Source organism: Plectropomus leopardus, chromosome 7 (assembly GCF_026936395.1).
Source record: "Plectropomus leopardus strain MGB_pleo_1.0 chromosome 7, ASM2693639v1, whole genome shotgun sequence".
NCBI lineage: Eukaryota > Metazoa > Chordata > Actinopteri > Perciformes > Serranidae > Plectropomus > Plectropomus leopardus.
Genome location: NC_142182.1, coordinates 20,311,185 through 20,324,771, shown reverse-complemented (window position 1 = coordinate 20,324,771; position 13,587 = coordinate 20,311,185). Strand labels below are relative to the sequence as shown.

The window sequence follows — 13,587 nt, the reverse complement described above, 5'->3', positions numbered from 1 at the left end:
AACAGCTGCAGACTAACTATGTAGGTTTTGCAATCTACGTTCAACACCGGCATACTTATGTCAGTTGTCCACACTGTTGGACAGCAGTCGACAGCACATGAACACACACAGGACCAGGAGCGTTTACAGTATTGACATAATCAACATTTATTCAGACATCAATAAGAGCAGCAAGACGGACACAAATAAAAGTACAATCAGGTGCAGAAAACCTTCAGCAACCTTTGAATATTTTCATCATTTAAAACATAAACACTCTGCCTCAGTAAAGACTTTTCACTGATTAAAACTCTGTCGTTAACTGGATTATAATTATTAGATTCTCTGAAGACAGAAACCTGCTGAGACCAGTTTACTGCAGAGACCCTCAGATCCAGGTCTTGAGGAGGATCTGGATCAGAAGGACAGGTTGATGAGTGGAGCGTTGTTCTCTCTCTTGTCTTCTGGACTCCACTTGATGAGCGGAGAGCTCAGGTCGATCAGCTGCTGAAACAAAATGACAGGTTGAGGACACCAGCAAACAGGTTTTTATTCAAAGATGTTTTTAGACATAAAAATAACTTTTGTCCGGTACATTTTTCCCACCAAAAAGTCTAATTAACTTCTTAAAATAAAATTAAGAAATTAATAAAATAATTCTTAGAATTACATTTACTCCTTCTACATAATTACACAGGTTGTTTAGGGAGGTTAACCCCTTAAAAACCTCTGAAATTGCACAGATAATCAATTTAAAATACTTTGTCATAATAGTTCTATTAATCTATTATTTATCTCCTAAAAATAAACTTACTAAATCATTGTTAATAGGTAAATTAAAATGATTTAAAAGTCTGAAGTCAAGGGATTCTGTCACAAGTTAGAAAAACACTGTGGTTTAAAATGTAAAGACCCTTTAAAATCTATAAAGCGCCAGACTAAAGGTGCACTATTTTTGGACATGTTATCTACCTTCATAGAAGAATGCTGTGATATTTCAGTGTGACGGTGGATTTAACCAGATGGTGTGTCAGTTACCTGAGTTGTGGTGCAGGTCTTGCTGCTGGTCCGGATCAGGTCGGGAGTGTTGGTCAAGTCGATGAGCAGTTTCTCTTGAGGCTGCAGAGACGGAGCGGGAAGATCCAACAGGAGAACCTGAGGAGGCGAGAACAGAGAAAGCGTCACAGTGATGACAATCTCTGAGGTCCTAAGGTAACATAAGATAAGACTTACTCATGACCTGCAGGGAAATTCAATTGTTGCAGCAGCACAAGGAAAGAAAGTAGACCAAATAACAGACATAAACAGCAAGAGGAAGTGACCAACCCTAACGACGAGTCCACAAACCCCTGATGAGACCAACATTTCTCACAAAAATTAATGACCAAACAGCATCAAGACAAATACCTGCGTCAAAACCAAAAACCTGTTAGATTCATGATTCTGGTTAGAGGTTTTCCACCTCATTTTTACCATGGACCACAAAAATGAGGAACGTTGCTTCCCATTGGTTTGCGGACTTTAAGTTTTGAACCCTCGAATTTGCCATCTTGTTTTTTATTTACTGTGACCTCCCTTTCCACTTAGCATGTCTTGAACTTTCTTAGGCAGGCAGTATGAGATTTACAATAGCAATCTTCTGGTATATTTACACCAGGTAGGATGCAAAACATGTCCAAAACTCATTATTGATTATTTGAGCTACCTTTTGTTAATGTTGTATGATTCCATGTTTCACATTAAATATTGACTTCAGTCAGAAGAAGCCATTTTGTTTTGACTTTTTTGCTGTTTTAAAACATTGTTCTCTGTATTCTTTGTATCTTCATAAAAGAGACTAAGCAATAAATGTATATATTATGTCCTCATTACAACTTTTCTAAAACTAAAAAATCTATGGTGGCCTAAGATTTTTGCACAGTACTGTACACACGCACGCACGCACGCACGCACGCACGCACGCCCGCACACACACACACACACACACACACACACACACACACACACACACACACACACACACACACACACACACACACACACACACACACACACACACACACACACACACACACACACACACACGGCAGATGCCTGGTGTGTGACCTCTGACCTCCTGTGTCTTGCTATTGCTTTCCTCTGTTGTTTCCAGTTCGATCAGGTTCGTACTGGGCTCTGTTTCACCCTGACTCTGTGCCGCAGAATCCGGGCTCTCTGATTGGTCAGGTTTTGGGGGGCTGGAGGGCAGGGCAGCATGCTCCTCCTCTTCCTCCTCCTCCAGACAGAAGGGCTGGATGTCAGGGGCATGAACGGACTCCACCTCCTGTGTATCTGTGTGGGCGGGGCTACAAACACACACACACACACACACACACACACACACACACACACACACACACACACACAAAAAAAAAAAACAAAGTGAGACCTCTGCATGGGCTGTCATGGAAATAGGCAGGCAATGTGGTGCAGCAGGACTGCCCCCTTACAGATCAGATCAACAGTTTATTGGTTGATAGCAGTTAAAATCCTTTCACCTGCAGCTTCTCTCTGTCTTGGCTGAGGCAAGCTCAGGCTCAGGCTCAGGCTCAGGCTCAGGCTCAGGTTCAAGCTCAGGCTCAGGCTCAGGGGTTGTTGGCGGTCTGGTGGGCCTTATCTGGTTTGTAGGCGTGGCGAGGGGGATGGCAGATGTCCTGCGCTTGACTGGGGTAGGAAGGGCGGAGGGACGCCGTGCCTTCCCCTGCAGCAGCCCACAGTTGCCAGCAGAGGGCGTCAGAGGACCAGCAGAGAGCTTCTGAGGAAGACTACAGAAGAGGAAGGCGTTTATTGATCACAGCTTTCAGAACGATAGGTAGGATATAAACCCAGCAAACCAAACTTCAAAGGAAGCACACAGTTAGAGGACCAATGGTACAGGTGTTAAAAGTAGGTATTTTATTGTCTAATATTTCTTATACTTTATACTGTGAAGTTTGCAAAATCCCTGATTGATATTTTGCAAAAAACTGCACAGGTCTGTCAATTCGAAACATATTTTTTTCAATCGTAGATTCATGTTTTTTTGCTTTTGCAGTATTTGTTTTAATTTCTATTTCCATTTTATTGTATCTGACTATTTATTGTTATCAACCAAAACACCAAGGCCAATTTTAAAGAAAAATGTCAAGATCTACTTTGCAACAAACCAATGACCGTACTTACAAACACTGAGAATACTCTCAGAGAGCTCCTATCTCAGACTAAAGATTTCCAGCAAGGAGTCCTGGCTTAGGAGGGATTTAGGAAAGGTCTCAGAGCAACTCTGAGCAAGGATAGACAGAAACTTTTATCTTAGTGAGGAGGTGTGACCCCGTTACTAGATATTATGCAAACAGGTGTGATTGGTTGTCACAAACACGCCCTTTTGCGAACCCGCAAGGTGTGGACACCCAGTGCAAATGAAATGAACTGCATCACAATATAAGACTGTTGATACGTTTACATTATGTTAGAAGAAGTTAATTTATTGTGTTATTCTGACTAAAACTGGACTTTTAAAATACATGTAAACATGTTAGTCCAACTGAAATCACACTCAAAAATTACATTTTTAAAAATCAAAGTGTGTAAATAGTCTCCCTTCTGAAAATAGCTAACATCTTTTTTTTCAAATACCATAGATGAGTAAATGTATACGACATGATGGACGTCAGTTTTTATACTACAGTATACCCTGAAACCGGTGTACTGCCTCAACTGGACTTAAAGTGGCCCTAGGCGTTCTGCGCATGCTCCGTAGTCCCCATTCTGGGCTTTGACCCGAATGGGTCAAATGGGTCCAATTACATGGCCTAATCAAGCTATAGCCACAGCTCGACTTAACTGTGAATGTAAACATACTGTCTGAAAGTGTTTTTTTGTGTGATCACACTGCTGTACTGTAACATTTTTCCAGTTGTCATTTATCTTAGTGTTGTGCCGACTTAATTTCTGGCATTATTTTGTTATTACGTTGGGTCAGAGATGTGAGTGCATCTCTAATAAGACTGACCACAAACATTCTCCCTGCACCATCTACTCTGTAGTGTTTCATTATCTCGCTGTCATTCAGACTTTAAAGAATATTTCTTTGACCTCTTTTTGTTTTCACTATTTTCTCCCAAGTTTAAGAATCTCTTAAGCCTCTTAAAAGTCCTCCTCTCTACTCAAAAGTTTTTCACCTTAGGGGCTCTCTTAAGGGCTAAGAAGCTTTTGTGAATGAATTTTGACTTTACCAGGTGATTTGATCATTTGCACACTCAACGCCCCCGATTGTTACATATGACTACTTGTTTTTCTCTGTTTGTGGGCATTTTGCATTCACAAAAGTTTCCAAAGAGTAAAAATGACATTTCCACACTACAGAGCTTGAAATCGAGAACAAATTCAGCTGTGTCAATAAATCTGAGGTTTCATACACATAACTGATGTAAATATTCAGCTGAATACAAGTTGACAGTGACATTGGTGCAGTAAAGTGTGATGTGATGTGATGTGATGTGATGTGATGTGATGTGATGTGATGTGATGTGATGTGATGTGATGTGATGTGATGTGATGTGATGTGATGTGATGTGATGTGATGTGATGTGATGTGATGTGATGTGATGTGATGTGATGTGATGTGATGTGATGTGATGTGATGTGATGTGATGTGATGTGATGTGATGTGATGTGATGTGATGTGATGTGATGTGATGTGATGTGATGTGATGTGATGTGATGTGATGTGATGTGATGTGATGTGATGTACCTCTCCACACTGCTCACTGACATCAGCCTCTTGGGCTTCAGCATCTTTGAGACGTCTGGAGCTGGAATACAAAGACAGAGAAAGAGACAAGACAAGAGGAAGAGACTTGATTTAGTTTAAACTTAAGGATTTTTAAGAGATTTTTTTGGCCTTTTTGCCCTTATTAGATAGTACTAGGGTTGCAACGGTATGAGAATTTCACAGTAAGATAACTGTTTCCGAAAATATCACGGTTTCACAATATCCGAGTATGACAGAATTATTATTATTATCAGGTACAATGACCCTAAATAATGAAACAGAAGGGTCTTTTTTGGCTAAACAACTGTTTCATTACTGTAATTGAAACTTGAAAACATTTTTCAAAATCAAAGTGTGTAAATAGTCTCCCTTCTGAAAATAGCTAACATCTTTTTTTTCAAATACCATAGATGAGTAAATGTATACGACATGATGGACGTCAGTTTTTATACTACAGTATACCCTGAAACCGGTGTACTGCTACAGCCAAAGATAGACAGGAAAAGACATGCATTTTTGCTAGAAGTGGCTCCTTCTGAGGTACCAAAAACACAGTACGTCATACGTTTGACGTTTGATACGTCAGGGTTTCTCCACACATTCATTTATTTGTGGCGGCCAAAACTGATGTCAAACTGATGATTGAATAAACAGACGCGTCTTACCATCTCCTTGGCGGACTCCTCTGACTCCTCCGCTGGGTGTTGGTAGGACCAGCGCCTCTGGTTTGGATTTGGTCTTGAATCCGCTCTGTGTCCGGGCTGAGGCCGAGGTGGGGTTTGAAGCGGCCCTCTCCAAAACTGTCTTGGTGGGGGTCAGCTTGAGGGGCGTGGCCTCGGCTTTTTTTAGTGGCGTGGACCTGTTGGCTTTGACACGCTCCACCTCTGACAGCTTCCTGGCCTGTGTGGAAAGCGAGCGGCGGCCAGCGGTGGTTGACGCTGGCTCTGCGGTGGCGTAGACAGTGGAGCGGCGCAGTCTGCTGTGATTAGCCGGTCTGCTGATACTGCTGGGGGCGGGGCCAGTGGAAGCACTTAAACTCCGGTTCAGCGAGGAGTTAAGCTTACCTGAGAGGAAAAAAAAAAAACACCGGTACTGCTGCATGTTCTGATTGCTTGATGAGAGCAGGAGGGAGGGTACTTAGCTTGCTGGTTCATAATTAGCAAGCCAGCTGGTTGTTTTTAAAAGTTATAATTTAGCAGTTAGCTAGTGATGTTAGCATAGAGGTAGCTGGTCAGTAAGCTGGTAACAGGTCAGTTAGCTCTGCAGCGGTTGATCTTTTGCCCAAGTAAAAGTAGCAAAACCAAACCACAGCATAAAAATACTCTGTTACAAGTAAAAGTACTGTATAGAAAAAGGTATTTAAATAGTTCACCCCCAAAATCATAACTACATATTTGACCTCTTACCCGAGGCGCCGTTTATCAGGCTAGATTGTTGTCGAGTTGTGTTGTGGAGATATCAGCCATAGAGATGTCTGCCTTCTCTCCAATATAATGGAACTACATAACACTTGACTTGTGGTGCTCAAAACTCCAAAAAATGCATTTGAAAAAAACTCAACAGGCGGGATTGTCCTGATCACCTTCTTTTGCCCCCAATCCGAATCATTTCATATTGAGTGTCTGCCGATAGAGAATCCCGATCGGATACTTACACAAATGAACTGTATTCCCTTGAGTTTTTTATTATTGGCATTCTGCTCGCGGAGCTTGCATACTTGCAGTGGTGAGGTTGTTTAAGCTCTGTGCTGCTCTCCTCTCCTCCAAGCAGGATGGAGAAACACTGTGCGCTATAGTTGAAGGGCAAAACACTTGCCTCACACCGATATGAAATGAAGCGAGCGCTCATATTTTCTGTAAATATACTGCGTTTTCGTTAGCGGTGTGTGATGTTTTGCAGTGGTTGAAGCTCAGCCGCTGCTCTGACACACACAGGGGAGCTTAACAGCGGGAGAAACAGAGACAGCTGAGTGGATGAGAGTTGACGTAGGGTGCACTTTGACACCTGACACAGACACACAAAAAAAAGGATTTGGTTTGCTTTTTAAAATAAATAATCCCAATCCTGATCGGTGAAAAATGCCTTAATCGGCCCAGAGTCCAATGTCTAAGATCAACAGCAACTACAGATCTTTTTGTTATCAGTTTCATGTAGAAACTCTTCTTTCAAATGAACTACATTTGCCAACCGTATCACTGTGCATAAGGAAGCATGCATCTACTACGAACTCACCTGGCACTTCTGAGCTAGCTAACGTTACAGCTCAGCCAAGAGCAGCATTAATGTTAACATCTCACGCTGTCACGAGCCTTTTTGTCCATGAGTAGACGCACGCTTCCTTCTTCTTCCTTTGCAATGATGCAGTTGGGTGATGTAGTTCAGTAGAAAGAAAATGAAACCGCTCACAGCAAGATCTGTGCTGGATTAAACATCAGCATCGTAACTTAAAAAATTACTCCGCTTTATTCTAGTGAAAACTTTTTGTTCTGAAAATGTCACAGTGCAGCCCCTTTCTGTGGACGATTAACGGGGTGCAGATTCCACTCTGTGTCGGAAATACAGCGAATGTTGCTGAAGCAGTGAGTGACAACAACCCCGCCCACATGTAAGAGTACTGTCTGCGATGGAAACACGAAACAGATTCCAAGGTCTAGGTGCATTTTCGTAGGTGTTACTTTTGGCTCTAAAAGTACTACACTGATAGCTTTTGATGGTAATGCAACCCAAGGTACCCCAACAGAGGAGTGACAAAAAAACGAAACAGAGAGGAATGGTACTGTTGGTATCATCCGCAACCAGACTGCTCAGTGAGAACAGGTTTTTAGCGTACCTTTAGCTGGGGACAGAGACATGCTGGAGTTGAAGCTGGACACTGATGACGAGGATGAGGACGTGTTCTTCCTCTCTGTCACCTTCCTCCTCTGGGGAGGCGGGGCTTTCACACCTGACAGGTTCCTCACAGCACTCTGACAGAGAAAAGATTATCAGTTATTTCCACACTTTACCATGATGTTTTAAATAATACACACAATTAATATCATCAGTTTAATTTAATGAGTTTGGCTGCAGTGACTCACTCTGTCCAACAGGGGGAACTGTTTGACCAGATTTCCACGACAACAACATCCATTCTGAACGCAGTAGTATTGACCCTTGTCAATAGCAAAGTGCCTTGATTTCTTTTAAAAACGTAGGAAGAGGGCGACAAGCAACTTGACTAGAAATGGCCAAAAACTAGCAAGAAGAAATTACATGCACCGAGTGCATCACATCAAAACAAAGACAACAAAAAGTTATAAGAATAATAACAATAATAATAAAATACAAGAAAATTGCTAAAAAAAAAAAATGCTATTTTTTTACCTTTCTGTGACTTCATTAACTAATTATAAATGAATTAATATTAAAAAAATAAATATTAAAATTAATATCATAATTATAAATATAGTCTGGTAATTTTCTCCCATTTTGAGAATATCTAATATCTTCTAGTTAATTTTTAAGTCATTTTCTTGTCACCTTTTACTTATTATTTGCAGTTTGCAGGACATCTCTTGTCAAGTTTCTTTTCATATTTTTTTCCTGTGTTTTTGAAAGAAATCAAACCAATTTTACATCAGTTGTGCACAGCCAAGTGTCCCACTTCCACCACTGGAGCAGCTAACTTCTGGCTCCGCTAGCGTTAAAAGGGATTGAATAATTTAATCTTGTGGCTCTTTCAGACTTTAAAAATGTTATTGGACGGAAATGATTCAATCTTGATAGAGAAACTAGCCATTTCCTCAAGTTATGACACTAAAAGAAATGTATCCACTGATTTATAGACGTTTCTTTATTGATGCAAGTCTACAGGAAAAAGACTTTTTGGGCCTAATGGCATCATGTGACAGACTCCAGAAATCGCAGTACCGCTCTTCAGCCACAATAAAAATTGGCTTCAAAGCAAAGTGCGCTTACTGGGGGCCTGATTTTGAAGAGGTGTGTTACCTTGGTGGGCGGAGCCAGCGCACGTTTTCCCAGCAGACTGGAGTTAAGGGAGGAGTCGCTGATGTCAGACGCCACGCTCGCTGAATCAGAGAGCAGATCCTCACATGACCCCGCCCTGCTGGAGGAGCGAGAGCACGGACTACGCCTCCAACTCCCCACTGCCTAAAACAAGAGGGAAAAAAAAAGCAGACAGATGATAAACACAAATTTCTGGATTCTCCTATCTTTGTGCAAACTGTCCACAACAAACTATTTCCTAAAATTGTTAAAGTATTGCTTTGAGATAACACTAGCGACTCTCAGCAGACAATTGTAGCTTCCAGAGAGAAACAAAGACACACAAACACCTAACAGCGAAAACATAATTACACTTTTTCACAGGAACTTTATGACCTGTAACATGTAGTCTTTGTCTTTGCTTTTCCACTGATCAGATCAGCTGTGAACGGACCGATTGTTCAATTATCCACCCTGCGAATCAAACTGCTACTGAGGAAAATAAGAAGTCACTGATGCACAAAAACCTCCAATTTAGAGAGAAAACACCAAATTATGCAAAGGGGCATACAGACATTTAAAAGAAAATGTTTGCCCAAAAACTTTGGTTGGTTTGAGACCAAACACTACATCGTCACAGCTGTTCTGTACTTCAGCTACATTATTTTCTGATTTAAGGTAAAACACAGTGGAAACACAAAAAGTACCTCGTACCAAAGCCTCAAAATGTTCTGAAAGCTCTGGTTCAAAGAAGAACCAGGTCACAGGTTGGTGACTTCCTGCGGTGGAGAAGTCCAACTAGAGATCTGCCAGTTAGTCCTGACCAAGCAATTTGATTGGTCAGGAGGCCCTCAATGAGTGCTGATATACAGTACAACAGCACCGGGACTATGCATGTGTCACTCCGCTTTACAGCTGCTCTTAACCTTAAATTATGCCTACATTAATGGGTGGTATTTAACTAACGTTACCACAGATTGTAGTGTAACAGACGGTTCAATATTGTATGTCCCTCTTGAGTTGCCCTAGGGCAGGAAGCGTTATGGGGGGAACTTCCACTCTTTTCGGGGCTTGTGTATGTGTGGGAGTTTTGGGGAATGAAAATAACAAGGGCAGCAGTTGTGTTGGAGCTTGACCGACAGGGACTCTAAGGTTGACCTGCTGAAGATAATCACAGCACGACCTTGAGTGTGATATTGCTTAATTACAGGCTGATGGCACCATCAAGATAGACTGAATGTTTCAACAGTGAACTGAAAAGTAAAAAAACAAACTCCTCTCCTACTTTGCTCGGTGGTTGCAGTCTGGTTTTCTCCACTCTGCTCTTACTGGCTGAACAGGACGTTGTTGGGGCAGCCGGTTTGCTTGGCAGCACGACACCAACCCCCAGCGTGGCTTTCCCTCGCAGCCCTGTCCTGGGCTGAGGTTTGATCCCAGCCGCAGGGCTGGAGGTGCTGAGTCTAGAGGTGGCAGTGGGGCGGGTGGACGAAGCTGTGCTGGCACGCCAAGTGGATAGAGCTGAGTTGCCGGGGCGAGTGGACTGGACTGAGTTAGAGCTACTTCCTCTCTGCATTTGGCGCTGGACAGCAGGTGGAAGCTGCTTCATGGGACTGTCCTGCACACAGAAGGTCTGCCGTTTGATTGGGCTGAGTGCACTGGCGGTCTGATCGAGCACACCCAGCTTGGCCTCGGCATCCTGGACGAACTCATCCCTGTCAGCTGCGGTGTCGGTGGTCGTACTGTTGGTCTTGACGTCCTCGCTGTGTAGCTGGCTCAGTTCACCACACTGCAGCTGGTCAGCTAGTTTGTGGGCTTCCTGACACACAGCCTCCAGCTGATCGCCGCTCAGTGGACTCCAGCTCACCCGCATGCCCCTACCGCCGCCTTCAAGCCGAGACACCACGTTAACAGAGATGCACCTCTCTTTATGGCTGACTGGGCCCACAAACACCTCATCTTCATCTTCATCACCTTTGGAGCTGCAGAGGAGAGAGAGAGACATCACAGCTGAGAGAAACACGAAAAGCTCAGAACAGCAAAGATTCAAAACAAAGAGCTAAAACTCAGACGTGCAAACTCAAGACAGCTCCAAAACTGAGCTCAATTTTTTACAACTATAAGATTTGAAGTTGACATTTCATTTTTTTTAATAACATATTTGCAAAACAAACAAAAAGATAAGACCTCCACATAGATGTATTTAACTGACTATGTCTTGTTAATGCATTTAGTTTTGCTTTTTTACTTCTCTTTTGCAATCTACCAGCCAATGGTAGGTGGACAAAAGGTGCACTCCAGCATCTTATGTATAACATATGTGTTATGTATAAGTACAAAACAACTCCCAGTGTGAATGGCTTTAGTTTTAATTGTAGTCCATAATTTCAAATTATGTACTGATTTGGCCGCAGGCCGTAGGTTGAGTATCAGTGCTTTGTGGTATATTGATATAAAGCTGAAGCTTTAACTTTGGCAGCTGGAAAGTCATTTCAGAGATTTAAGGAACATACCAAGCTAAAACTGAAAGGTGGGGGGAGAAGAGAGGGGGATAATACTTCCTACTAATACTACTGAGTATTGATGATTCTGGCTCCATCCGAAACTGTCAGCAGTTTCCTACCTGGCAGGTGACAGAGACACATCGAAGTCAAACTTCTCGTCAGTCAGAAGGAACAGATCTGTCCAGAGACACAAACACGGTTCACGAAACAGTTAATAAAACACATGAACATGGTGTAAACTGGGCATAAATGCTGACTCACAGTTCTAACTTACCGCTGTCAGCTCGACAGTCCATCCTTCTGTTGGAAACAGGTTGATCCGGATCAGACCTGAAGCGACACAATAAACTAAAGTCCGACAAACAGCCAGGAAAGTGAATTCAAACACGAGATTGAGTCGTCATGCTAACTTTAACGTTAGCATGCATGCCCGTTAGCTCACTATCATTAGCTCTATCAAAGGTTAACTGATATTAGCTTTAAACGGAGAATTTCAACATTAGGTTTGGCTTACGTGCGTTAAACTTTAATTAAATTTAAAAAATACAAACCTCAAGGTTTTCTGAAAACTCACAGATCTTCTTTTCTTCTTCGCATTCAAACTGCGACACGAAAACACATAAGCATACAAACAATTCAAATCTGCTGCACTGGTGATCGCGTGACCCAAACGCACTCAGCCATTGGTTGGAGTCCATGACGGAGGCGTCAACTGGGTTGTGGGGATTGTAGTCCATGGTTTCAAACTCGATCATTTCCGGTGTTCGAAATACGGTTTTAAAGTTGGATTCTTTTTGAATTTGTTAAAACCAATGTCCACGTTGACATAGAGCAGATACAAAATAAATGAAATAAATCAATCTATCAATCAGTAATTCCTTTGCAGTGATGTCTCATGGGTTTTTAGCCTTAAAAGCCATTTAAAACTCGATTTTGTTTGCAAAACACAACAGCAACAACTTTTTCAAGTTTGGGGGTGACATATTTTAGAAAATGAATCATGAAGGGATAAACTGGAATAAATAATTAAAGAAATGTATAATATGCATTATTTAGGTTTAAAAGTTTGTAAATTAATGAATTTACTTATAATGTGTTGTAGTTCAGCATTTAATATATTTTACATGTGTAAAAAATAGTAACATTTCCTGTGCTGTTTTTTTATTAATTGTTAATTATTAATTGCTATTGTTCTTTAAATGAAACAAAAGAACAATTTGTAAACTGTCTGAAAATAAAACAGATTAAATGTAGAATAGAAAGCACACTGTGAGCAAAAAAGGACATTTTGTGTCACAGAACACATTCAGAAGCGGCTTGGGGCCTTTGTCTTGTCACATGATCTTTCACTCACACCGAACTTTACCCTTTTGGAAATGCTGATGTTGAAATTTCCTGGTGTGTCTCTGGAGAGGACTGAGGGCGCTGTAAAGAAGCAGCAGGTGTAGATGGTGGTCATTTTAATGGGAAATATGAATGAATATGTATTATAGGCCTATGTGATGACAAAAACACAAAAACTGAATTTATACAAATATTTATTCAAAAAATCTTTTACAACTCCCCTGTAATACTGACACAGAGCACATAGATGCCAATATGACAAACAGTGCTCTAACACCAGTGGTTCCCAACGTAGGGGTCCCGACTAGCACCAGGGGTCACCAAAGCTTCACTGAGGGTAGCGAGACCTTTGGGATTTAGGGGGTATAAGAAAACATTTTTGAAAAGATATATAGGCCTATATCTCAGCCTTTGATCCATTTCTGTGAAGAAAACTGAATAAATTTTTGTTTAGGTTATTATTCAAGACATAAACTTTCTCAGGATAAGAACACGTTGAAGATCTGAACGCAAGCTATATTAAGTACGCTGTTAGGGGCTGATCACACTGAGACGCATCGCGCCAGGTGCAACCGCTCCAAAAGCACCTTGCATCTGAAAAAACAGCTGGGAGCACCTGTGGAGTGGAGCTGCATTGGCATACTGTGTACGCCAGGCCAAAAGTGACACTGACAATAGGTGCGACTCCATGCCTTAAACTGAAAATTTAACTTGATGCATGCCCAAAAAACCACCAGAAAAATGTGTTGTGCTGCAACAAGACGGGAGTGCCCAACAGGCGCTCTGAACCAAAGGGAAATAACGTTTTTTCTGGTTCTAGCGACACCTTTCGGTCTGATCGGCCCTTTATACAACCAACAAGCTGACAGAGCAATTATCAAGCTTCAGTGAGAAGAAAACACTGAATTCTTTAAAGAAGCTTGTTGTTTAGAAATAAAACAAGACATAAAACAGACAGAGAATCTTACAAAAAGCTCCTAAAATGCC

The 13,587-nt window shown here is 41.7% G+C and overlaps 1 protein-coding gene across 3 annotated transcripts; it reads right to left on the bottom strand.

Moving 5' to 3' along the window:
- Positions 1–122: 122 nt before the first annotated feature.
- On the bottom strand, positions 123–11,955 carry gtse1 (G-2 and S-phase expressed 1). Of its 3 annotated transcripts, none has more exons than XM_042495710.2 (12): positions 11,808–11,955; positions 11,531–11,586; positions 11,376–11,433; positions 10,041–10,734; positions 8,759–8,920; positions 7,602–7,737; positions 5,437–5,835; positions 4,751–4,811; positions 2,517–2,783; positions 2,093–2,324; positions 1,018–1,134; positions 123–486 (listed from the first exon to the last, which is right to left on the bottom strand). In XM_042495710.2, exons 2-12 carry the CDS (start codon positions 11,550–11,552, stop codon positions 397–399), a joined length of 2,238 nt encoding a protein of 745 aa, XP_042351644.2. In that variant the 5' UTR covers positions 11,553–11,586; positions 11,808–11,955; the 3' UTR covers positions 123–396. The 3 variants fall into 3 exon arrangements, with proteins under 3 accessions (XP_042351644.2, XP_087936298.1, XP_042351645.2); XM_088080172.1 differs by having other exon boundaries at positions 4,772–4,811; XM_042495711.2 differs by having other exon boundaries at positions 123–483; positions 11,808–11,954.
- Positions 11,956–13,587: the final 1,632 nt, after the last annotated feature.